General features: G+C 44.6%; 1 protein-coding gene across 1 annotated transcript; it reads right to left on the reverse strand.

Moving 5' to 3' along the window:
• Window positions 1-3,326: 3,326 nt before the first annotated feature.
• Window positions 3,327-16,968, reverse strand: LOC133966838 (protocadherin-17-like). Its single transcript, XM_062401872.1, has 4 exons — window positions 14,500-16,968; window positions 13,272-13,330; window positions 12,950-13,119; window positions 3,327-5,853 (listed from the first exon to the last, which is right to left on the reverse strand). The coding sequence occupies exons 1-4, from the start codon at window positions 16,966-16,968 to the stop codon at window positions 5,276-5,278; spliced, it is 3,276 nt and encodes a 1,091-aa protein (XP_062257856.1). The 3' UTR covers window positions 3,327-5,275.
• Window positions 16,969-27,629: the final 10,661 nt, after the last annotated feature.

Genomic DNA, 27,629 nt, shown 5'->3' on the forward strand with positions numbered 1-27,629 from the left:
AAAGCACTTAAAGGGTGACGCTTCTCAGACTCAGAGCGGCGGAGGATATGACAGGACGCATTAGCTTTTCCACTTTATGCAGATATTGGCCCACTTTGTCAGTAAAAAAGGCGGAGGACTATTTTTGCCCAATTCAAAGTAGAGAAAGTGTGTCATGACCCAGTAACACAAAGCGAAATAAAAACCCGTGTGAAGTCCTGCCGGATCACTCCCCCCCCCCGTGCTGTTTCCTTACTTGGCGCGGAAACGTTAAGCGTTGATTGACAGATTGGCAATCGTTTGAACCCCCCCCCCCCCCCCCCCCCTCCCAGTGGAGAGCGCCATTAGTAACACCTTTTAAACAAGCACTCAAAATGAAAAACGGTCGTGTGTGTAGTCTGGAAATGTCACCGTCTGACGGGGTCAGTGGAAGGAGCGTTGATTCCTATGGGTAGGAATCAAAAAACCCAAATGCAGTCAACAGTGTCGTGTACAAAAGGACGCTTAGCCTCCGGACCGCCCTGTCAGGACTGTGCACGGTCACAGAGGGGGGAATAGATTGTGAGAGTGCAGCCGCTTCAGCACTTGCATATTATTACAGCGCTACTTGGAATCCAAATTAGGTGAAATCGTTACTGAATCACCAAAAAGTTGGCATCTGCATTTATTTCCATTTTCACTCTGCTCGGTGGGAAATTGAACAGCGCATTACCGAAATTGGTTAACAGTTTCGGATCTCACCGTTTCGCAGGATGTTTTCACAGCCGTCTCTTTTGTGCGGTGCGGCTTTTAGCTTTGTCACCGTAACAGCTGCGTCCGCCCCTTTGTGTGCGTCCATGCCCAAGGACGTGGGGCTTCAATGAGGACACTGAGTATGGAATAATTCGACGTCACCCGATGCACAATGTTTGTCTTGAATTTCCTTGGAAGGCACAACCAAGGTAGAAGCCTGCGTGGATTCCAATGTGAGTCTTATTCCCCCCTTGAGCACCACAATTTGCTTACGTACAATCTGTTGATGAAGCAACACATGTTCTGAGAGGGCAGACGTGGATTTGCATGCAGAACTAAAGACTCAAAGAGGAGGAATAGTCGACCTGTTTTTACACCGTGCAGGTTGTGTTTTGGTACTTCTTGAAAAATAAGCTACAATTTGTCCTTTTGTGGGGTTTTTTTGTGTGCAGAAAAAAAGGATGCAGCCCGGGTGGTGGTGGCAGATCAGGGGTCGGATCCAGGACTTTCACTTTCTGTAAAGTCGCATAAAAAAGGTTGTTTTTCACATTTTCCTCAGTTTTCTCATAAAACAGTTCACGGATCTTTATGCCAGAAAAAAAAAGCGACAGGTTTAAGGGTCTGAAATGTATGAGTTTGTACATTTGGCCCACGTCCAAATAAAAGTCTGGATCTCGTGAATTCAAATGCGGTTTCATAAGGAGAGGTCTTGACCGATGCATGCACTGTACTGAGCTTCATTCTTTGAATCAAATTGCATGCAACACAATCAAATGTGTATTTAGCAGGATTGCGCAGAAGCTACTCTATCGCTTTCCACGATATGTCCTGGAGGGGCGAGGCATGACCCACAGAACCAGGGATTTGTTCTACTTTCTTTCACATTGCGAGATTTGCGCTTTTTGGGGGATCTAGTGAATTTAAATGGGGTTTCAGAAGGGGACTGTTGGTCCTTGGCCGAGGTCCTAAGTGCCCTTGTAGTTGATTTAGATTTTCTCACATAATCATGTGAGAAAATCTAAATGTTCATGTTCTCCTAACACAAGTGCATGGCATTGATCAAAAAACCTTTTCCCCAAAATGTGTCACTTTTCAAACTCATAAAAATGACAGACTATCCTTTTTTGTCTTCATTAATCAACTGTTAGTGTCATCTTATAGGTCATACCCAGACATGCTGTCACCCGGTGGGATGATTCTGGTTAAAGAGACGCGTGACACCCGCTCACGCCACCGAGGGCTTCTCTTTGAACAAGTCGAAACGATTGCTTCATTAAAAATGAATGCATGTGTATATTAATAACTGAGTAGGATAATTAAAATTGTCTCTTCTTGTGTGAAATCATTCTCAAACTGCAAATTCTTTAACAATGAATTCAGACGCATCGAACTTGAACTACCGAGCTGGGTGCAGTTTTATTGATGTGCGAGTTGGTGTTTCTTCATCTGCAACAATCATGCAAATAAAACCCAGAGGCAGCGTTTTAATATGTTTGCCCCGAAGGCGCTCACGCTGCGTTCAACGACGTCTCCCGGTTAAAAGGAAAACTACAATCTCAGTATTGTTTGTGTGTTGTGTTTGGCTGTTGTTTCCCCACCAACAGCTTTCAACCAAATGGAACCATCTCCCACAGCATTGCGGTGGAGGTGGGAGACGAGCTCTTAATCGGCTGTGTTATTGAATTATTGAATTAAGAGCTTAAGTAATCAGGGTGAGCATGTCAATTTTTTCACAACTGAATGGTACAGTGCTCATTCCATTTCCATCTGAATGGATCGCTTGTGTATGTGAAATGTAGAAGAATGGAGGTATTACACAGATCACTTTCATTGTCCGTAATTCCCTTTCAGTACGACTGTAATCATTCTGAGAGACAAGTCATATTCATCCCAACGCCTTGTGCTGGTCCTTAATCTGCATTCAGCTCCCCCTCCACAACAGCCCTTTTCTGTCAAGCAGCTGTACTGTGGCATGGCGTTAATTAAGAAAGGGTTTTGCTTCAAAGCAAATTTTGGGTAATTACGGCAGAAGTGGAAGTTTAACCTGCTTTACATCCCTAAGTGACAGCGTGTTCAAAAAAAAAATTGAGGGCGTAAGTGTTGCGGCAAAATGGTTCACCCCCCCCCCCCCCCCCCTTCTACTTGACATTCCGCTCACCTGTCTTCATCCCCCCCCGTGTTCTGCAAACCCCGGGACTGATGCCGATGAAATGATGTGATGTTTCTGTCTGTATTTCAATGGGATGAGTTGCTGTGACCCACGCAATCTCCCTCTCAAAGAGTATTTCAACTTATGCAGATGAGCTCATCAGAGCTGCCTGCTGAGATGAGACATCTAGGTCTGGAATTGTGTCAATACCGGCACCAAAACAAATGCAAATCAAAAATCTAAATTAATGTGTTTTCCCCCCCGAGGAGGAACTGAGTCGTACTTATAGTCGGCTCTCAGTAGATGACAGGATTCTGTTATCCGGAGCTCGCGCAAAAAACAAGGCGTTCTCAAAACTGCTCGCTGAGCCGCGGGTACAGAAGTCAGTGTCTCCAGATGGAGGAACTAAACTAGACTAAAGTAAAAAAGAAACAGAAAAGGCTTTTGTGTGATTGTTTTACTGGGGAAAAAAAAAAACACAAAACATGTATACATTTCCAGGATCCATAAGTCCATAGTGATGCGTCTCAGTAAACATACATCCCTGTTCATACGTCATCGCTCTGTGTAGCACGTGTCTTTTTGTTAAAAAGCATTACTCCGGTCACAGCAACTTTTATGTTCTTAATCCTCAAATAAACAGGAAACATTGTTGGGGAAAGAAATGAGCCTGTGGATGGATTGCAGAGGTTCAGACTGATGTAATGTGTCTGTGGATCACGGCCTTCTGTCCCCACGCCTCCCCGCTCTGTATTTGATTCACCAGTAAAGAGTGCATCATGCATATCAACCACAAATTTGCGCCGGTGCTTCTGTAAATCATCCAGGAAGACGGCAGACGATGGACATTTCGTGCACTCGGTGAAAAACCGATGAAAACTCAGATGTTCTAAACGACCCCTAACCTTAAAATCCTTGTGCTTAAAGATGCTGTATTGTTTTTTTATCTGTTGTCTAATTCTCTGTGTGTGTGTGTGTGGGTGTTTTATTTTTTACTCATGCTAACCTTCAACGCTTTATTTGCTCAATCCTCCGCTGCCGCAATGACCCACTTTTCCCCCCACAGGGATCATTAAAATTTCATCTTATCTAATCAAAGAATCCATGGCAAAAACGTCTTTTGCTTGTAAAGCGCCCGTCGCGGCTGAATGTTGAGTTTTTCATTTTTTGTTAGACTCGCGTCTCGTAATTTGTCAGACACATTCATATTTAAATAAAAGCCATAATCACAAGTAGACGCCAACTGACAGCGGCTGTGATGACTTTGAATTGAGGGTGAGGGAGCGGCAGCCCGGATTTCCATCGCCACCGAATGACGGATGCTTATTGCAGAGTGTCGAGCGGAGGAAGTCATCTCGTCTTTGTCGTCGGGCGCTAATACACGGCGACTGTTTTTATTTTGAGTTTTTTTTTTTTAATGAATAGCTGTTTAAAATGCCATTCCCCCCCCCCTTACTGGAATGCAGAGAGCTGCCACAGAACATGCGCTGCTATACAGTGCACGATGGTAGAGTCGCTGTGACATATGCACTTCCGCCACATGAAACGCACACGTCAACTTCAGAAGTCGTCACTCGTCAAAAATAATGGCCTCCTGTGCACACGGTGTATAGAAATTTAATAAAATACACAACAAGTACAGAAGCCCACATTCACGTGTAAGCTCGGCTTATTTTCACACAAACCTGCGGAGAGGACGACAGTCAAATTACAAATACATTCTTTAAAAAAATTGTTGTGGATTTTTTTTTCTTCTTTTTTTTTTTTTTTTTGCAGGAACCTCCAATGGTTTTTATGAAAAGGGACATTCCCTGTCGCACCACCATTAACAGTTCATAAGACACTTCACTTTTGTATGTAACGTCACTGATATGTGTTTTTTCCCGTGATATTCAGAGAGAGATGTTTCCTTATACACTAAATGGAGACAGAGAGCTTCACTGTACAAAAGCAGACGGGACTCAATACCTTAACAGTAGCAATTTGTTCAATAGCCTCACAAAAAATTGGAGCTTGAAATGTGTAAAATACAGACATCGAAACTGACAGGTACGGAACACCATGAAAACACTTGAAGTCAGGTAAGCGCTGATTTCTCTCCCCCCCCCCCCCCCCCCAACCTCCCAAAACCTTCACAGCAGTCAAGGACACATATTTCCACTGGAACACAACAAGTCACAGACTCGAAAAAGAAATGAAAGAACATACACGGCAGATGGTTTTTGGTTATACAATGCGTGTCTGGACACCTCTGTGGGTCGAAGAAGAAGAAGAAGAAGAAGAAGAAGAAGGAAGAGGAGAAGAAGGAGAAGGAGAAGAAGAAAAAGAAGAGCATATCACCTCTCGGCCGTTAACCTGGTGATATCATCGGCTCACCTCGAGCAGAGTGAGAGCGAGCGGGATCAGCGGACCCCGTCAGTTGCCAGAGTCCCGCGGGTCGAGAGCGTAATCTGCCCCCCCGCACTCCTGGCTGATGACGGAGCTGTGGATGAGACTGCTGGACAGGGACTTGGGCCTGAGCTCGCGGGTCAGGTAGGACGGCTCCTCCAATTCCGTGTGCAGCGGGGAGCACTGGCCATCTGGAGGGCCGTAGGCACTGCTGTCTGAACCCCCCTCCCTCTCCTCTTTGGACCCTTGGTTGGCCAAGTCCAGGGGCGTGCTGCTCTTGCTGGGACTGCCGGACGCCGACGGACTCTCCTGTAGCGGCGGGCTTAGGGCACGCTGCGACTTTAAGTAAGGTTTGACATTGGCCACGAGGATTGTACTGTCCCGCTGCTCCTTCCCAAACGTGCTGAGGGTTTTTCTGCTGCTGCAGCTGATGGTGCCATAAATCTCTGTCTCTACCATGGCATCCATTCCCACAGGGATGAAAAGGTTGGTGCGATTATCGGCGCTGTCTGCTTGGCTTCCTACCCGTAACTTTGGCATCCAGCATCTGTCAGAATGTCCCAGTGCGCGACATTCATCGGTGCAGTGGACTGATTTGTCTTGCTCTGCAAAAAAAAACAGTTAAACATTTGTTATTGGAGCCTGCTGTGGCACGGATAAACAACCTGGAAGAGAAACGTGGATGAAACTATGAAGGATGAGCCGCAACAATAAAACACTGCAGACGCGCTCCAGAGTTATTCTTGAAATCCGACTGTGGTATCTGTCTTCATGTAAGTTATGTAGTATGCATGAGAGGAATTTTTACACAGAATAAAGTTAGAGCGGGCAGCCTGTTGCAGCAGATACGCCGTTTTGAATAGCTCCGGTATATTTTCCATGGGAGAAATTACTCACAACGAGACGGTGATGCATGAACGGCCATGAAATCACAAACAGCCTTGTTACCAGGAAAAGTTCATTTTTTGCAATTTTTTTCCCCGTTTGCTTCTCAATGAAGCCGTGCATGATTCAATCTATTCAGGAACAGTATCTGTGTGTGTTCTATTCTCAACATGTGTAGGTGTTTCCCTGGAAAAAAAACAAACATCATCTGGTGCAGAGGAAGTGATGAAGTGTTTTTTTTTTTTTTTTTTCACATATACATTCGCAAGGAGCAGAGGTTTGTGTGGAGCTGAAAAAAACAACTGTGAAAAAAAAATGCATGAGCAGTGATTCCCCGCGTTTCGGATGAGACGGTGGGTGAGACGTGGTGTGGTCAGGGGGTTTGGTTGGGATAATGTCGGGGTCTCATTATTGTCATTCTTTTTGTAAATAATGTATAGGTGTTAAGTTTGGAAGTTTAAAAAACTGGGTGAGAGTCTGACAAAATGAAAATCTGGAAGAGAACCCACTGGAGAACTTGTATTTTGGAAAACACCACCACCGGCAGCACAAACACTCATTACTTTGACCTGCAGGACATTTTTCTAATCACTCTGTTGAATAATCAGCAGCTAATTAGCACGTTCTGCCCATTTTTCAGGGATCAACAAGTCTTTTCTTGCTGCAAAAAAAAAATATATAAAAAAGGAAAGAAAAACAAAATTAAAATGATTTTGAGGCAGCTTGGTCCGAGCAGGAGAGAAAAACATGTGGCCTTCTCTTTCCTGACATGACACCGGTAATTGAGGTGGATCGCTGATTACACCATCACTCCGGCAGCTTCAGCTTGCATTAGCCGATGCTGCTCGCCAAGCCAGAACACCACGGGACTGCCACGACGTGCACGTGTGACTGTGCGTTGGCGTCAGCGGCAAGAGGTGGAGGGCTCCTGTCTCTGTGCCCTCCGCTCACGGCCTTTCGCATTTCAGAGCACATGCAATCCCAGCAGACGCACAGAAGGAGCCAATTTTCCATTGTGCTGCCAAGTAGGAGGTGTCGCTTCTCTGTAGCCACTACCCGACGCCGTCAAAATTAAGTTTGACAATGATGCATCGTGGGGTATTTTGCGTGCGGGGGCATGAAGCAGAAACGTCAAACGTGTTTTTGTAAATTGGTGGAGAATTATAATTTTTCTTCATTTGTTATACATGAGAGCATAACAGCCTTTTTCGTTGGTTAAAGTGTAAATCGAATGTTGCTGTTGTGCTGTCGGCTGATGGAACTTTAATAAATGGGTTGTCTTGGCTCTGACTGTCACCCGATGACACCCCTTGTGCTCGATATGAGGTGATACAAATTCAGAATAATGATCAAGGACCTGAGCAGAATTTATTTGTGCTTCTCCTTCTTCCTGACAGCCGCCTAGTAAAATATCCGTAAAAATATTTGTGTAAGCCCACGTAGGTAGTAGGTAAAACTGAAAAGAAACCCGATAGAAAGAAACATCTCAGGATGCAAAAGCAGGAGCCATGAACGTAGAGGATGCGAACGATGAAGTCAACTTGGAAAGACAAACAGATCTGAGAACCTCTGGTGACAGGAGCCGACCCCGTGTTGATGTGATGTGAAGATAAACGTGATGTGGGGCCAGCCCTCCCACGGAGGATGCAGACATTTCCCTCGTTCTGAACGTGTGCTACCACGACAATCTCCCGCTGTGTTCTTCATTTGTGAAAAGGCAAAGTGGCCCGTACCCAATTTTCTGGACATTTTCCTCAATTCAATGTCTGACGGAAACATTAAAAGCGGCCTGTGATACACGCACAGACAAACGCGAACAAAAAAACAACACTAACCACATCCGCAGCGTCTCCCTTTTCATGTAGTGGTTTACGACACTTCATCTAATCACATGATAACTTGATTATACACAGATAAGCTCCCCATCTATAAATAAGCCTCGTATATCTTGCTCACATGCCATTCTATGAAATCAAAGACCTTGAGCGACTGGCTGTGAATGAGGCACTCGATCTCATTTCTGATGAGGATGAGAACATCAGCAGGTGGAACAAGGGGGGGGGGAGCTCGGCATGACGAGGCCCCTTCCTGGTAGAGGCGCGGAGATTCCTCCTGTTCAAAGGCGCCCAGCCATCGCGCACACCAGCCTCGGTCAGTTTGCCGGAGGACACGCAAAACCAGAGGAGGAGGTTCAAACGAGAAGAGGAAAAAAACCATCTCCCCCGAGAGATGAGGAACCTGGCACCCTGAGCCACACGTAGAATCCCAGCTCATTTACAAACCAGCAGCACATGCTGGGTACTATCACGCTCAAGTCCATGAACACCTACGCAAACACACCCACACACACACTTGTACCCATAGGACAAAATGGAGCTGTCAAAATGCCATGACTGGACAGAGATTAAACAAATTGGATTGAGCTGTTAATTATGCAATTGATCTGTTTGTGAGGATTAACACAAAATATTTACATTGAGGACGTTGAAGGAGAATTCACTCTTAACGAAAACAAAAGTAGTCACATATTCCCTGTGGTACTTGTCCATATCATGTGTTTTTACATGCATGGGGAAGTTCTGGAATAATGGCTACCATTTTGTATCATGTGATCAGACCTAATCGTAAGTGGAGCTGTCACATTGTGTCTGAATAGTGCGTTTTGTTCACAGAACACATGATGTGTTTCTTGTTCCGCAGCTGTACCCAGCTGGAGGAGCACACTCCGCTACTTGCTTTGCATAAACAATGTTCTCATGACAACAAATTGGTTTTCAAACAGAAACAAAGCCGATACAAAATGTTTCCACGAAAACAAAAAAAATAAATCTTGAAGGAGTCTTTCTTATTGTTAGGTTTAATGTAAAATAATATGTATGGAATTATATATAATAAATCATACGTACAGAAGTGGAGCTTCCACTGCATGAGACAGATGGTACATTACAATCATCAGATGTGAAGTCAGCGCTAACGACTCTCTAGGTCACTTTTTAAAGATCCGGGGAATACTACGCTTTATTAATGTGTTTTCTTTAATGGTATGATCATGTGTGCATCTTAATAGAAAGTTAGTCTTTTATTGTATCTGACCTGAATCTTTTGTGATCTTGTTTGTATTTATTGTTGGTATATTATATTATTAAAGGTATTTAAGTGCTACCCTCTTAGCAAAGTCTCTGGAAAGGGACATTTTAATCTCAATTAGAAATTTATCTGTTTGAATAAAGAGACATTAAATTATCAAAATCATTTACAATACATTGGTTAAATGGCTCGGGACAGATTACAATTAGATTGGATTAGATCACAATTAGACACAATTATTATAATTTGATCTAGTACACTTTCATCAGGTGCTGAGGCGGTGGATAACAAACAGGGTATAACATGCAGACTATGACTCCAGTGTTAAAGTCTGATTTTAATAATTAATTGGCCCCACATCGGTAGTAAATTAGTGGCGCACCAAACTGTTACTGTGTTTTTCTTTTTCCTCTCGGACTTAAGGTTACACTCACGGTGACATCCTTTGCATGGAGCATTTTAATGATATCTTTGTCGGGACCCAGCTCAAGAGAAAATGTGCATTTAAGCTCAAAATGGATTCAACATCAAAAGGGACAACGTAATGAAGGCTTTGAATTGACAGAAAAAGGAAACATAGGTTCCTGCTTATTATAAAATGCAACACTGTGAAGCGTCATTACATTACATTACAGTCCGTCTTTCAGCCCCATGGAAAAAAAGTCTTTTTTGGCACAAATACTTGAGGCCAGAACAATAAGCACGAGCCAGGAGAAGCAGGGGGAGTCTGAATTCGTTTCAGTGGTATAGCTGCTCTCAACACTGCAGATGATGCTGCTGCAAATCAGATGCATGTGCTCGGAAACTACTGAGTGAGCTGCGTTTGTCATTTCTGTTCTTGTGTCTTGTGATATAACCAGAAGTAAACATGTCTGCATGTTTATATATAATTCTGAATATAGACGGCCAATTTATCGGTTGTACGTTGTGAACCTTTTACAGACGGAGAAAAACCTTAATGTTGCAGAATGCAGAAATTATGTGCATCCATTTGTGTTTTCATTTGATTATTATTTGATATCTTTATGGTTAAACTGTGAAATATAAAGCTTCAATTACATTTCTCGGTCTTGAGGGTTTGATAACGACATCTTATGAGTCACGGACCATTCACCAACATATATACAGGTGTTGTATTGGTTTGGGAAGGTTTTTACTAATATCCATTTCAGGCTCTAATTCGTAATGCTATGACTTTAAGTCGCCGTTCTCCATTTAACTTTAATGAGCAGTATGTATATGCTCCATAAATTGTTAACAACACACTCTACTGTAGTTGTAACCAGATAATGGCATCTGTGAGTAATTATGAAGTTTGTATTGTCATTTATTATCTGTTTATATAGCCTCATGAGTACAAACCGAAACAGATAATAAATACAAATCAATATATCTGCATAAAACTATCAGAGTATTAGAAGCCATTAAATAAATGTTAATATAGATATATATATATGGAAATTAAATAATTTATAGTTTTTTCTTTGTTTTATATATATATAACCTGTCTGGTCTCACATGTGGTCTGTAAAAAAGCTTTTCACTACCACACATATTTTGGAGAGAATAAATATTTTTTCAATTTTTTTAGAGGATTTAGGGATTTCGAATATATATATTATATATGAAAAGAATGCTGAAGATAGGAAGAGAAAATAATTGTTTTCTATCGTTCATGTCATCACTGAACAAAAAAAGTGTTAATTATTAGCTCTGAAGGGACACATTTAAACAAGGGCCCTATATAATCCGGTTTACATAGTCACAAGGCGGAATGATGACAAAGTGACAAAGAAGCTGTGATCTTATGGGTGAAGTGTGAGTGGAAGAATAACATGCTCAAAAACAAAGAAACTGCCTGCCCATTATAAATAGAATCAGAGAAAACCAAGCAACACACCGACTGTGCATCTGGTGTCTGTGAGAGTGAATAAATATTCAGAGTGCATGATAGTGGGAGCTGCACAGGTGCATATATTACCTGTATCAAAGCAGCCAGGAGACTAGAGGGAAGGGAAAGGTAAAGACATAAAAGCAATGCTACTTAACCCACAAGCTTTTGTGTTGCTGCTTTTGGAACTACAACTCTGCTGTGCCTCCATTTTGGATAATAGCTCTATCTTGTCAAAATCTGCAAAACAGTGGCTTTGTTGTTCCCTAAATTTACCTGTGTGTGTGTGTGTGTGTTTGTGTGAAAGAGAGACAGAAGGAGTGTGCGGGTTAGAAGGTGACATTTTGTGTGTAATCAGGTCTAAGAAATTATGCATCCTCTTCCATCTTGCAGTCATCAGACAGTGACACCATTTAATGCTCAACTCACTAACCCCATAAGAGTGCAAAGCATTTAATCTAATCATTAGTTTTGCTTTTTAAACAGATTTTGCCCACAGAAGGGCGGCATCAGCGAAACCCATTAATATTAAAAGCAATACCTCACATTTCTCTTATCTTACCAATGCAGGTCTATAAATTGACTGACGTTCCTGTCAAGCAACCGTCAGCGGCGCACATGTAAATGATTTCAGTCTTGCATGTACAGAACATCTCTTCCAATATCTTTGCATGTGATTGGCCTTAGAGCCTGGGCTGCATCAGATTCAGAAATGTGCTGCAAAAAAAAAGATTGTGATTGAATTCACACCTCCCACAGAGTCAAGTTTGGTCTGCCATAATTCCTCATAACACACACACACGCACAAGCACGCACACACAAACACGCACACAGACACACACACACACACACACACTAAAGTGAGATAGAAAGAGAGTGATTCACACATCCTTCTGGCATCCACAAGAGTGTCTCCATCTCTGCCCTCCTGAGCAAGCCATAAACAAACAGTTCATAGCAATGTAAATGGTGTGGAAAGTACTGCATAGGGACCATGATGACCAGAGCCCTTCTCCACCGCGGCTCACACGAGGAAATGATAAACATCAACACTTCATCCCGCCATCATCTTTTATCTCACCGGCGAGAGTTGCTCTCATATTTCCATTCCTTATCCGCACTGGCTAAATATATGAGTCCCTACCCGGTCAAACCGGTTGCAACAGATTGACAATCATCCCTGATTAATCTCCCGCCGCTTCGGATTGTTTCAAGTTCGCGACGCCAAAATTCCGCATATCTATTTTCAGTTGTAAAAGTAAAGTCTCCTTTCAAAACGGTGTAACCACGGCAAAACCGATAATAACTGCGGAAATCTCTCCGAGCAAAAGGTGGAAGCACTCTGTCACGTTGCACCAGAAATACCTGTCATTTTGTGCTGCGAGTGTCTATCGTGCTTTCTTGTCTCCGTCGTGCTATTCAAGACATGCATGCGGCAGGGCGCTGTTCAAATAATGCCGTGATCAAAACGGATACAGACGGAGGTACACTTTATAGTTGGTTTGATGGCTAAATCAAACGCGAGATGTTTGAAACGTTCTCGCTTCAGCCAATGGACTCTTTCATCCCTCTAAACCGACTTCCACTCAGGTGCCTTCATGTCATCACTGCGGCACAGATCAGGCTGTCTGCAAATGTAAAGCAGTGCGAACCCACATTCCCCGAATCTAATAACAGTTAAATGTTTCTTTTTCTGAACCCAGACGCTGGTGGACCTGCACTTGAACACCGGCGAGCTGTACATGCATGTGTTCAGTGCACGCGGTACAAACAATGCCTTGTAACAAGAGTCAGTTACGGCATCTTCAAGATGTCAGGAAGAGAGTGTGTCTGCTCACCCTGCTCAAAAGGCTGGCCATTTACCGCTGTTGCTTTCATCTTGAGGGCCTCTCTGGCAGACGTGTCGCAGTGTGAGCCTTTATTAGTATCCTGGTCACTATCAGCCTGGTCACTATCACCATGGCCACTGTCTCGGAGGCTCGCTCGTTCTGCATCCTTAAATGTTGAGCTGCAGCAGAATGGAAGGAAGGAAGAAAAGAAAAAAAAAAACATAACTTACCATTACCTGCGCATGAGTGTTCCCTATTTGACAGCCCGAGTCAGCTGGCCTGATGCGACGCTAAATGCACAGGTCAGGAAGCCTTTGAATAGACCTCTTACCTTTGCACGAACGGTTGCCTGCTGCCAGCGTAATTGGACTCTGAGGTGAAATTTTCCGTCTAGAAATGAAAGAAAGAACATTATATATTTGCACTGACTATGTTAAAATCTTCATGCAAATTCTCAGCAGCGCCTGGAGGAACATGACGTTCAGGGTAGGTAAAGAAAGTTTCTTATTCTTAGGATCTATTATTATGCCACGTGAAAGATGTCAATTAAGGCCAAAGAGCACCTGCCGGCGGTGACAGACGAAACACAACACACATCTCCATCGCGACCATATGGGCGTCTTTGGCAAGGCGACGGAGTAGCACATTAACCACTGTAATCAGCTTCCTTTTCCCCCTATCTTGAGAATAATGTGTTTGTGTTGATCACACCCACGTCCACTAGTGCCTGGTGACAGTGCCAGGCCTTGTCATCTGTGTTATCATCTCCAAATGAGACTGTCTGTGAGACTGCCCTAGATATTTACATGGTTTTACAACAGATAATTCGGGTGTGTTCAACGGCACTACGAGGCCCGTGCTGTCAAATTAGCGCGTTAGCCGCCCCTGTGTATTCAACCCTGCCATCACTACAAGGCAAGGCTGGGCCCTATTAATGGCCTTATTGTGCCAACTTTGGATGCGGCTGGGCGAATCTGGCCCATATTTGTGGGGAGGCGGAAAAAAATGCGATTGTGCGGTTATGCTGTGTGCATCTCGCTGCCTGGCGCACATTGGTTCAGTAATGTGATCGGACAAGCTGCTCAAACACCTGTCCAATCCCACATTTCAGGCAGGGTTTTGTTTTCACTCTATAGCGGCGGATCTGGCAGGGTCACAGCAGCCTTGTTCAAGACTCACACTGTTTGCACGTCTAGCTGAGAGGACTTTCTGATTATGCAGACCACCTGTACCATTTTGCAAGCGAGGGCTCGCAACGGAGCGGCTTCTAAAATGATTCTGATTCCACGGAAAGGAAAAAGAAAAAGAAAACCTCTTTTGGTGAGATGGCCTAGGCGCTGTGACACAGAGTTGCTATATCATGCTTCCTATACAGAGAATACCTCACACTGTCATGACAGGGAGAGAAAGAAAAATGATAATAATAATGATATCTGCTCACAGTCAGTCCCTTTCTCAGTCAATTACCTTTCTTTTGTCAGATTTGTATGGTAAAGCAGCAGGTGCAGATAAGCGAGAATAAAGGGCAGATAAAGAATACAGTGCAGCATCCTCCTTACCTGTATCACCGACATCCTATTCGCTGGAGTGTCTGTGCTAAGCCCGGCAAAGCTGGAGTGGCAACCGGCCCTGGGGACTGTCAGGCTGTTTGGGGTGGTTTTCAGGTACATGACCTCTGACCTGGGCAGCGTGAGTGGCAGGGGGCTCTGGTAGTCAAAACATATGGGTGAAGTGATGAGAGAGGGGCTGCTCACCACGTTCATCCGGCTCGCGGAATCTCTCTCCTCCATCTCACTCTGCACCAGCATGATGTCACTCTTGTTGATCCTTTTCTTTTTGCCCTTCCCCACTGGAGGATTGGAGTACTCAGCCATGCGGCAGTTATAATTCCCAGTCTCCTTATCTTGATGCTTGGACTTGACAGCGATGGCGGTCATGACTGCTAAGAGCATGACAGAGATAATGCAGAGGGTAACTATGAGGGGCAGGGATACATCCCAGTGCTGCTGTTCCCCGCTCGTGCTGGCACCCCCTCCTGGTGCCGCTTCTGTGTTCGCCTTAATGATCAGCTTAGCGACGGCAGATAAGGGGGGCTTGCCATGGTCAGTTACCTTCACCACCAGCTCAACCACTGGGGCGACTTCCTCCCACAGAGCATGGGCGGTTCTGACCTCTCCTCCCACTGGATCCATTTCAAACAGGTGGTCGTCGTTTCCCTCTGTGATCTCGTAGGTTAAATGGCCACTTTCTCCGTGGTCGTGGTCCACCGCTTTCACAGTGGTAACAATGTAGCCAATACCTACATTTCTAGGCACTGGGATTTCCGATGTATCATTCTGCAGGAGGGGTAAAATAATAACCGGGAGATTGTCGTTGACATCAAGGATGTTGACCCGGACTATTGAAGTGCTCTCCATGTGGGGAGATCCTCCGTCTTTCGCCTGAACTTTGAACTCAAAGGATTTTGTCTGCTCATAATTGAAAGAGCGCGAGGCATATATGGCTCCGTTGGTGGGATTAACAGACACATAGGTGTACACTGAGACGTCTCCTATGTGCGATGGCAGAATGGAGTACGACACTGTTCCATTTCGACCCACATCTGGGTCGTGGGCTAGAACGGAGCCCAGGTACTCCCCCGGGATGTTGTTCTCAGGCACCTGTAGCACATAAATAGTCTTTGTAAAGCGTGGTGGATTGTCGTTCTCATCCAAGATTTTCACAGTAAATGACTTGGTGTAGTTCAAAGAGGGGATCCCATTGTCTCGCGCCACAATTGTCACATTGTATTCATCTTTCATCTCCCTGTCCAGGGGTCTGTCTGTGAGGAGCGTATAAAAGTTGTCGTTGTTCTCCTGCAGCCTGAAGGGGACGTTCCCCAGCACCCGGCACTGGAGCTGACCGTTTCGTCCAGAATCTTTATCCGTCACTCTGACCAGCGCTATGACGGATTCTGAAGGTGCCGCCTCGCTGATGGCGCCTTGTCGGACGGAAACAAAACTTATAATGGGCGAGTTGTCGTTTTTATCCAGCACTTTGACTGTGATTTTACAGTGGCCGGGTATCGGGTTGGGCCCCAGATCTTTAGCCTGCACGTCGAACTCTATGATTGGATTCTCCTCATAGTCAATTTCTCCCTGGACCTTGATGACACCAGTATTGGGGTCAATGGAGAACAAATCTTGGATTCTCTCGGATGCATATCCAGTGAAGGAATAGAGCACCTGCCCGTTGCTGCCCTCATCTTGATCAGTGGCATTCAAATCTATGAGTACTTTTCCAGGCGGAGAATTCTCTGGAATCTCTATTATGTATGAGGATTTTTCGAAAACTGGGCTATTGTCATTGGAATCCGTCACTCTGACGTTGATCTGCATGGAGCCTGATCTTGGATACTCCCCACCGTCAATTGCTGTGAGGAGGAGGGTGTGATGACTCTGATCCTCCCTATCCAGTGGTCTCTGAACCACCAGCTCTGGGTATATAGTCCCATCGCCCCTCACTTTTAAATCCAAAGAGAAGGTATTGTAATCATCTCTGGTGACCTGGTAGGTCTTTATCCCATTTTCCCCAGAATCCGAGTCATGTGCAATAGTCAGGGGGAAGCGTGTGCCAGCAGCTGCGTTTTCCGAGATGTCAATGTTAACGTGATCTGAAGGAAAACTGGGCGAGTTGTCATTTATGTCCTGTATATCAATCTTGATCATGCATATCTCCTTGTCATTGGCAAACACCTCCATCGAGAGCTGGCACTTGGGGTTCCGTCTGCACAACGTCTCCCTGTCGATCCTTTGCTTGGTGAAGATAAGTCCACTCTCCGGGTCAACGTCCACCAGGTGCGGTGCAGAATTCTCCAGAACTCTGAAGTTGGACTTCTTCCCCCGCTCCATGGTCCCATACCCGGCGTCTTTTGCTATATTGCCTATAACAGTGCCGGGTCCCTGCTCCTCGGGGACGGAGTAATTGAGATTTTTCAATGTCAGGGCTTTAACCCACAGTAGAAAGAAAATGGGTACAGAGAGACGCATCCCTTCAACTGGATATGTGTGGCAGGCAGGAGAAGAAAAAAAAAAAAACCTCGTTGACTTTCAACCTGTTGATTACAGCAAGAATCCTACAGGACTAAACCCAAACCAGGCATGTGGTGGACACGGACCTCGCACTAATTGGGTATCAAATCGATCCCCGAATCGTTATCTCCTCTCAATCGGTGCATTAACCTCTTCCAACATGCCACACCGGGCTACTATGAACTCTCCGTGTAAACAAAGATGACCGCCCGACGACACATGATGCATGAATTAAACATCGAATCCAACATAGTGTCGGAAGAACATGCTTTGTTGCTTCTTTCTTGTCTCGCTCCCCACCTCTTAATGAATAATCGATGACCATAAAGTATTAATATTCCCCACTGCTTTCCAAGGTTAAAGCGTTTGGATCGGCGCGCTGAAGGTTAGACCGTAGGATCACCAAAAGCGCATTGCCCTCATGCGACATCTACACCTCGGCGTGAAAACCCCCGGACACACATGGCCGTCTCAAAATGCAGCATTCTGCCCCGCCGCTCCGCCGCAGCCACGGTCGCGTTCACTTTCTCTCCTCCTCCGGTGCGGCACACTGTTGCATATGGGCTCCGCTCGCCGTTGCACACGCAGCCTGCCCATGCCACAAAGTAGAAAGGGGGGCTGCTTCTTACTCCTCTCCAAACCTTTTGTGCTCCCCCGTCATTCAAGAGCATCCGTGGCACGGCGGCGACTTTCTGTCTCTTTTGGCGTGCGCGTCCGACGATTGTCCTGCAGCGATCAGTCCGACGGTGATAACGATAATCCCGTAATCCAGCGCTATTGGAACCGGTGCTTTTACATCCTTCATCCGGACAATGCTCCCGTGCACTGGCCCCCGCTTTGCAAGAAAAAAAAAAGGGGGGAGAAAAGGGAGAGATAATCAGAATGAATCGCTTTTTTTTTCTTCTTCTTCTTCTTCTTCTTCTTCTTCCTCCTCTGCGCTCAGTTCTCTCCGCGTCAACTGTTGAAACCTGCTCCCTCCACACTGAGACCCGAGCGGAATCCTCCCGACGCCTCCTTTATGACAGAGCCCGGCGCATCGCTTGGCGCATTTAACATAGTTTCCGGATGCTCTCACGGCAAATGAGTGAGCGGTGACAGATCTTGCCCGGAGGGGGGGTGTTTTCTCCTCCGGGTCTGGGGCAAGATCGCGCGAAAGAAGGGCTGTTCTAGTGCTACGTGATTCATTTACTGATGTGCGCGCACGGAGTGGATCAGCAGCAGCATCACACAGAGACAGAGAGAGAGAGAGAGAGAGAGCAGGGGTGGAGATGGAGATGGAGAGGTGGAGGTGGTGGGGGGGAGGGATGGAGGAAACGTGCCTGAGGATGTTGCTCCTTATACATGTGGATGTGAAAGTAGGGGGATTACGAAGAGATCGATGTTAGACTGGGGGAAAAGCAGGTGAGGACTTGTCAAGTGGTCAAGTGGATCATTTGGTGTGGATGAGGGAAAAAGGAAGCATTAAAGCTCTCAAACTGTTCTGGTGCATGCCCCCCCCCCCCCCCCTTTCACTATCAATCCCTGGATATTCAGAACTAAAGAGTCCTATCAATAATGAAAAACAACACCACCTGTCTGCTGTGCTGCACCTCCTTGTAACTCCAGTTTTGAAAAATGTCCACTCACAAAGCTGGGAGAAGAAATAAGAAAAAATAAATGAGAAAGAAAAGACAGAAGACAGTTTGGTTTTTGTTTGTTTGTTTTTTTTGGGGGGGGGGGGGGGCGATACTATCTGTAAAGGACGTAAGAGAATTGCTTATTCTCCTCAGAAAAAAGAGAGAGTAGAAGAAGGGAGGCTTATTTCACAGCTCAAATATCACAGCTGTGGGTATAACCTGCCTTCTGTAGCTATCACACTTGCCTTCAATAGCCTATTCACATCAATCTCATATCTCAGACTGGAAACGATGGACTGACATTTAGTTCACTCGCTATTTCAACAATATTTCTGGCATTTGCATTTTTATTCTCACTTGACCGCGCCTCGCCGATGCGTCCGCAGGCTCCTTGGTGATGCAGGTGTACACCCTACGTGGGGGTGATGCCGAGAGGAAGCCGTGTCAACATCAAGCCACGATTCGGTGTGGCCCGGTGTCCGCATTTAATTCAATGTAGCTCTGGAATCTAAATCAACCTTGAGTCGTCCCCGAAGTTCAATCCCATTGTCTGAAAACATGGCTGCTTTCCTCCTCTGGGGAGCATCAACTTTGCCTGGCCGGGGTGCAGCCTGCATAAATTGGCCATTTCTGCAGGTAAGAGATAAGGACAACAAAGGGAAACTAATTATCATTCAGTCTATGTTAAAACCTGAGGAAAGGACTGCTATTGACAATTGTGTCTGTATTGTCACACTCGTACCATTTAATATTTGAACCCTGTGTGAGATATCCATAATAAATAGGCCACGTCTAAATGTGAGCTGCCTTGTTTTCGCGGAAGGTAACGACTTTGTCACGGATAACTTTCGCTAATGAGTCCAATGCACCTGCCCCGGAATGAACTGCAGTCACGGCTGCTTCATCTCGGTGAAAGCAGATGCATCAGTTGTTTTCGTGACAAATTCATTTCCACCTGAAAGCACATTATTCTGCTGGTGTAAACCCCCCCCCCCCCAAAAAAAAATCCTACCTGTCGTAATTCCACAGATGCTGAAAAGACAGTAGCTCCATAGACACTCGTTTAAGGGCGCCCAAAATATTATCCCTCTCATGCGATTCACTTACCACTCTGCGCAAGCGTGATTAGAAGTGAGATTAAGTTGTTTGTCATTCTGGTTTCGCACCCGTTTGCCGGTTGCACCGCACCTCAAGCTGCACACCGGAATACTGATGGTGGTGAGTGGGAATAACGATCAACGTGAGCCACTGAGTTTTGCCGCAGAGTGAATGCATGAGACTCGAGAGTGACAGAGAGAACGCGAACAGCTATGAAGGAGTTTGGGAACACAAGTCTCGGTAGTCACAGAGAGAGAAACTTAGCAGGGTCAACCTACGTCATTTGATTCAAAAAATCTGACAAAACTGTCAGAGTGAAGACAGATAATGAGACAGTCGGAGGAATATCAATCCCTCAACTACCACTTCTGCTTTAATAAAACAATATTTACCATTTCTCACGGCGTACTATTATGATTCTTTTATCTCGTAATAATGAGCCATATTCCTGCATATTCCATGTGTCAGGACTCCTCAGCAGTGCACCCATCTCCAGTAAAGCAGTCCATTCTCTCAGTGCTCTCTCTCTCTCACACACACACACAAACACACACACAAACACACTCAAAAGCCCTATTACTATAGATATGTACTAGTTTTATGTGTCAAGGTTCTGAGAAATTTACAGCTGAAACTTCTGCACTTCAATGGAGGTGAAGGGAATTTCAATTTCGATGCTCAGAGAACTGAAGAAAAACACTTTTGAACGACTCATCAGAAACAATTTCCAAGTTACCTTCCACAATTTCTTTGTGCAATTACGAGAACACGTTGTCCACCACACCTTTTTCTGGGATCATTTCCTCGCCGGAATGTGAGGAAATCTGGCCACGGCGGACTGTGGATCATCCAGAGCGACCAGGACTTTATTTTTTTTAAAAAAATTAAAAAATAACCCAAAAAGGGAAGTTGTGCCCGTAATAAAATGTTCTTTGACCAGGCTAAGTGAATGCATTCTGTATGGGTGGTGGCAGAACAGAAGGATATCTTGAAAATGCAGCAGATCAGAGTGACACTACTGGCAAGTGGAGCAATGTTGATTTTGTGAAGTGACCGGTAACGTGTCAAGTGACATCTCACTCAAGCCGAGGTTTGTGGGGAAAAATTGTGTTGTCATGAATTAAAGCATAAGTGTGGTGATAATTTATATTTGTCTTAATGTCTAGAACCAACAAGGACATGATTTGATGAGCAGGTATTGTTTGTGTTTTCAAAGCCTGATGTTGTTTATTTCTCTGAGCCCCGACGTTCGTCTGTTTCTAAAACAAATGCATGAGTCACACTGTTGAAATTCTATTTGTATGATGTGAAGTGTTTGTGATGATGATACACTAGATTGAAGAACAATCAGACCTGCAGGTGGGTAGACGGGGTTAGGTCACAGCAACAAAAACAAAAACTATAGTTTTGGTCCAATGTAAATGAACATGTTATTCCTTGAGTGACTGCATCATGCGAATCTGGTCGACATCACATTCTGTACGTAAACATCTTTTCCAGCAGACAGCTGTTGCACTGCACGACATGTTCTTGCATGAAGATGAACACGGCCACTGTTGTCTATTTTTAGTGGATCCTGTAAACACCATCGGCTGCAAAGCCTATCAAACGCTGTGTGTTTTAACCCTGAGTTCAAAATAGTTCAAACCAAATGCTTGGTCTAACGTTTAGTCGCGGTAAGTAACATTTCTTTATAAAGAAACGAAAGTATCAAACTAAAGGTCACATTGCGTAAGTTGAAAAGCAAAGTGAGAATGAATGGGAGAATTAAGACTGGGCGAAAAAAATACAATAAAAGAAAATAGGTGTAATATAGTATAAAATGGTGTGTATATTGGCTTAGTGTTTGAGTGAGCTGTTAATAGCAGAATCCAGCCGATAGATGGAATGTTTTCATCAGGGTCTGTCAGGTTGTTTGTTGGAAGCACGGAACCGGCTGAAAGTTCCCAATATGGGTCACAGAAGAAGAATTTCAGGAATTGTTTCGGACATTTTTTAACATTCCAAAATAAATATCTCGATCTAGTGGATCTAACTGTGTTTTTTTGAAAGAGTTGGACTGATTTGTCTTATATGTCCTCAGCGTAACTTTACTGATACGTCACTAGATTCAAGGCACATCTGCTGTACGTCCTTCTCATCGCTTCCTAGCCTTGTCCCTGAATGTGGCCGCCGTCATCTATTGAAATCAGCCACAAAAAGAATGTTTGATTGTTTGTTGGACTACATGTTAGGGAGAGGACAGAGATGTTTTATCTCACTGGTTCTCTTTTTACACCAGAACCAGGCACTGTCAGTAGACTCATGTCTCTACTCTTCCATTTCTGTGTGTTGTCGATCACTACAAGGATCCTCAACGTGCACCTTTGCAGGTAGAGCTGCTTGTCTCAGTGTGGATGCGGCAAAAGGAGCCTCAGACGTCTCGCAAGCCTTGTTATCATGTTACATGTTGAATGAATTATTTGTGTTGCAGAACAGCTGTGGATTTGCATGAAAATGTAAATCCTCCATGTGCCAGTTCACTAACGTTTCAATTCCGAATCTAAACGAAGGACTCAGGCCTTGCTCTGCGGAGCACACGGGTTAAAGAGCTGATGATTCTGCATCTGACAAACTTTCTCTCATGCACCCTCAGGAGCTAAAACAACTTTCTGCCAAATTCCATAAACTGAAAGTCCAACTTGAAAGTATTTTGTAGTCTTTATAGCATTCGGTGGGGTTTCAGCTTGTGGTGGGTAAGATGGGTTTAATAAATCCTGAATTGAATCTGTATGTGAGGGGGGGAAAGCTATAGATGAGACTGTCTGCTGAGATTGTGCAATTTTCATAGGGTTCATGCACAGATGCATCTAAAAACTCGCAAATTACCTGCTCGTCAATCAGTGGGGAAAACCAGCATGCGATGCAGCACCTCCGGTCCCCGCACAAAACCCGTCAGGATTGTAAAAGCTAACAGGTTCTTGCAGGAGCAGAATTCACATTCATTCCACATCCAAAGATTGAGGCTGGTATCATGAATATAATTACGAGAAGAGAAGAAAACAAACCGCATAGCCGGCGATGCATTAACAATCCCCCGAGTTTCTGCAGAGACAATACGTGCAAGGCAGAGTCGGAGCATATAGGGATGTTCGGGGGGTCAGACTTACATGGAAGCATCTCTGACAAATGACTAATTGCTTTCATAGGAGCCCGAATATAAGTGGGTCAGACATGTTAACAATTATCGTCAGGAGGCAACGTGAGGCTTTGCTTTGTGTCGTGGTTTCTGGTTCTATCTCTCGTTGACAACGCACATCACAACCTCGGTTATTAATTAGATGTTCATGACCAACTAGTGAACACATTACTCTAACGCGATCGGTCACAGTCAGCTCTGTTTGTGAAAGGGTGAAGTCAGACACGCCGTATAAATATTTCAGCAAATACAAACGGCTCACAATTGAATCAAGTGGGTTTCATTAGGGAATCTGGAATTTGCGTTACAAATTAGTCATGTTAATGTAAATAGCCAGAGCTTTGAAAACAAGAGTTGCAGCCGTAATGAAGAATCGCAACCCGTCCTGTAAGTACATTGATTATTCATCTCAGTAATGACCTCCTGTCCCAAGTTGTTAGACTTCAGTAAACTCGGCACGCAGCTTCACAGAATCCTGTAGCAATTTACAACACTAGCTCACAGTAATACAGAGAGGCTTTGATGATAGTAAGAACGTCGTAGAATATTGTGAAGTGTGAATTTCAGATTCGGGCTCTCAACCCTTTCGGCTGAAGGTATTTTTTTTTTTTCCCCCCTGTCTCACATATTGTAACAAAGGAATATGTGGCCAAAGTCACAAGGCGTCAGCACTGACCACAAATCATTCAACACCTTAACACCAGCGCCTGTGCAACCTAAAAATAGCCCCCTCCCCCCCCTTGCACCCTGGAGTAAAAAACTGGAACGGTGTATGACATTACATGTGACAACTCCGGGGACCATTACACTGATGAAATGGGAAGCACCCTGAGCTGGAGACTGAATTGAACCACCCCCCCGTCGAAAAAAGACAACATCGGATGTCTGTGAACACCAGACCCCAAAAAAAGAAAGAATAAAATCAGAATCAGCACGGACAGGGAAGAGGTCAAAGTTCACCGAGCAGGAGGCTGGAGAGGGATCACAGAGGCCGTCACATCCTGCGCCAGAGAACCTCGCTGAGCAGAGGTAGGATTGACGTTCTTCATACTTCAGTTATTTCAGTAATTTCTCAGCCCCACATGGCCGGACTGTGAGTCACCCTGATTTTTCATTGTCCGAGATTTAATGGAATATGATGGAGATTTAATGGAATACAATACCATTTATTTGCCCCCCTCTACTGTGGGTGTAGAAGGGAAAAAAGATTGTTACCACTTGTCAAGTCTTTGCATTGTGTATGAGTCGATAAGCTCACGGCATAAAGACTTGGCGAAACCTTTAAATCTCACTGAATAACACAGCGCATCTTGTTTGTTTAATCTGGACACAAGCAGCGATGTGGATATTACAAACACATGGGCTTTAAGAGGGAGTTCACACGGTGCAGCAACTGTTTTTTTGATCATCTATTTGAATCATCAAAAGTCAGAATCAGAAGGTATTTATTAGAACAGCGTTTCAGCATGCGGCCTCGTCACCGGTTGCCAGGCAACCTCACCGACACAGAAAGGTAGCCAAGCAAAAGTTACAGTTCTCTGAGATGCAGAACTGTAACTGTTTTGACATTTCTGTTTGTATAGGGATTCAGAGACAAGACAAGATGCATTCATATGAGCTTTAAAGATGATGCCGGATGTGTGTGATCTAGACCTTTATGCTAAGCTAACTTAATTCCCCTCCTGGCGGCGGCCCCACATTTGGAACATCAACGTAAATGAAATCAATCAGAAAGCGAGAGTCTTCTCCAAAGAACTCCTTGGAAAAATCATCCATCCATCCATCATTTTTTTACTGCCTATCATTTTTATGATTGTGGGGCGAGCTGGAGCCAATCCCAGCTGACATTAGGCAAAACAACAAGGGGTCCACTCTGGAACAGGTTGCCAGCGGACCGCAGGGCTAGATAGAAAACCATCCACTCTCACGTCTCCACCCACAGTTGTTTTGGAGTCTCCAAAATCCAATGCATGTGTTTAGATGGAAGCCGCAGCACCCGGAGAAAACCCCACGCAGACATGGATGGAACCAGCAAACTCCACACAGAGAGATCCCTCTCCAACCAGGAGGTCTTCAAAACCTTCTTATCTTAAGTGTTTATTTACAAGCTCAGACACATTTAACAGAGACACATAGATTTATTGTAAAAAATCTGTTTTCTCACACCTTAATATTGAAGAGAGGCTCTAATTTGTGCCGCGATAGATCTACTATATATATTATGAGGGATAAATATAACATGGGTGCCACTTTATTTTTGGGGGGCCTCAGTCTAGATATCGCCGAGCCGAATCTAGCGCAGTCTCGCAAAAAAAGGGTTGTGCCAGATGTCTGGGCTCGCTCTTAGCTCAAGTGTCCCACATACAGTGGGAGAGAATTGCTGGTGACACTGCTCTTAGGACTGGCAGAGAAGCAGCAGGTGAGAAAAAAACCCACCTCCCAGGAGAAATGATTCAGGGTATTGGAGAAGCGGAGAGGCGAATAAAGTGAATGCAATTTCAAAAGGGAAATAATGGAGGTCACGGCGTTTTGATGTTCCTGCGCTGGCCACGAAAATAACTTGGGTGATGATGGAATCAATCACACCTCCGCGGCACTGAATCTTAATGAGGATATGTTTATTTGTTTTTGTGCATTTTTAATAAGATTGTTAACATCAAACCAAGCCAACCATTACTCCGAGCAGTGTAGTTATCTGCCCAGTGTCGCTTGATACCAGCTGACTGGGGCAATAAAATCTCAAATTTAACGGGTTTTTTTTCTTTATTTTTTTCTGTTGCTGCTCTTCTCGTGCTTTTGTTGTGACGAGGCAACGCGAGATGATCAAAATGGAGTTTATCCTCTATCACCTGCCAGTGTAGACGAGAGAAATGCTCACTCGACGTGACATCACTTGTGTGTCTGCACTCAGCATGCCACTACATCTTTCATTTCCTGTGCGCTCAAATTTACAACATATCCTTTGACAGGAGGAGTAAACATTTGTGTTGTGACCCCGGCTGTGATCTCACAGTGTAAACAAAGGAAAACCTGCCACGGGCCTCCTCTATTCTTGACAATCCCAAAGAAAACAAAGCACTTGTTTTTATACATTTCACAGTGTAGACATATGTTTAAAAAGCCCCTTGAGAGGAGCATTGATTTCAGGGCATTAATCAAAATGAGTAAAAACCATAACAGTAATGAATTGATTGAGGGCTCATGTGTGTGATGTGGACGATGAGTCAATTTCAGTCGTCTGTGCTGGATCACCTGAAGGTGAGCGCCGCTGAAGGAGCAGCGCTAACGCATTCAGATGGAGACAGTGATAACAGCAAGTGGTGATTTGGGACAGCTCATGAAATGTCCTTTTTTCTTTCTGCGGTGGCACTTTATCTCAGGCCGGGGAAGTTATTTAGTATGCAAAGGATCAATCACCATCCTCAAAAAGCCATTTAAATTAACTTCCAGGACAGCTATCTATCCGGCAAAATGGCCGACAGAGGAAAGGGACTATCAGAAAATTAACAAGGACATGACTTCCTTTTTTTGTCCCCGTGTGAAACTGAAATAGAGCAGAAAACACGCAAACAATCCGGGATGTTTTTCTCCTTTGTCTTTGGAGTCTTTCCTCTATTCTCAAACCATGAGGAGCCGACTTTTTCCTCTCGGACTCATCATCTCTTCACCGACACCACATTCAGCCGCTCTGACAACCACACCAGCCGTCTGCGGGTGATTGTGTCTGTAGCGCAGATACGGCAGTCGTCACAACCATGACAGCTAAATTCATTTTGCCAGTGAAACACTGTCCGACTTATTAATACTTAATAGGAACGGAGGGTAAAACCTCGGCACAGAGTGTGGCACGGTCTCTCTTTTTCAAATTAAGAGGAGTCGAAAGTGAATGTTTGATTCTCACTAAATAAAAATAAGCCGGTGGCCACGCGGTGCATGTCTAATTGCAGATGAAGCATCAAATTAAAACGTCAGGGACTACTTGGAGGAGCAGTGGCTACAGAGCGCCAGTGTTTAAATTTATGTTAGAGATTATACCATTTTCAAGGAAGGTGTAATTTGTGCCGCAGTATTACCCGGGCAACACCATGTTATTAGTTTCGACAATTCTCAGTCATGTTAATGTCGGGAAGGAAGGAAAGCAGCATGCCACCTAGTGGGATGTGAATAACCCATATATCTCATCCCCAATTAGTATGAGGCTGTACTGTAAAGTGACAGGAAGCTAATTCATAAATACCGTAGCAACACGGAAGGGGAGGGAAGTCATCCAAAGAAGAAAAATAAACTGTCAGGCCCGTACAGATATAGAGGAACATCAACCAAGCCTTTCCAATTACTTCAAGGTTAACTGTGAAGCACTAATAACTTCAGGGAACCGGAGAAACAAAACATTGTTAGCTAATTACATAAGCAAGTCATTTAGACTGATTGATGCAACATATTATTCCGTGCTCCCTTTTCTCTCCCCTCCCTAATTTTCTCTTCCTTACAGCGGCGCGCAACTTAAAGGCTCCATTTCTTTTTGGCAGCCGTCTCCATGACGGCCCATGCTGACACAATGAGACGCTCTCCCTGCTCAGCAGTAAACCACAATCAACTGGTGAACAACTGGCACAGATTTATCTTCATCAGCCCAGGACCAAGGCTCGATGTGCGAGCTGACGCACTCTGCAGACGCAGAACCGCAGGTAGTGCCATTACTGTTTAAGAAAGAGGTCGAGCCGTCT

This window comes from Platichthys flesus, chromosome 13 (genome assembly GCF_949316205.1).
Source record: "Platichthys flesus chromosome 13, fPlaFle2.1, whole genome shotgun sequence".
In the NCBI taxonomy this organism is placed as follows: domain Eukaryota; kingdom Metazoa; phylum Chordata; class Actinopteri; order Pleuronectiformes; family Pleuronectidae; genus Platichthys; species Platichthys flesus.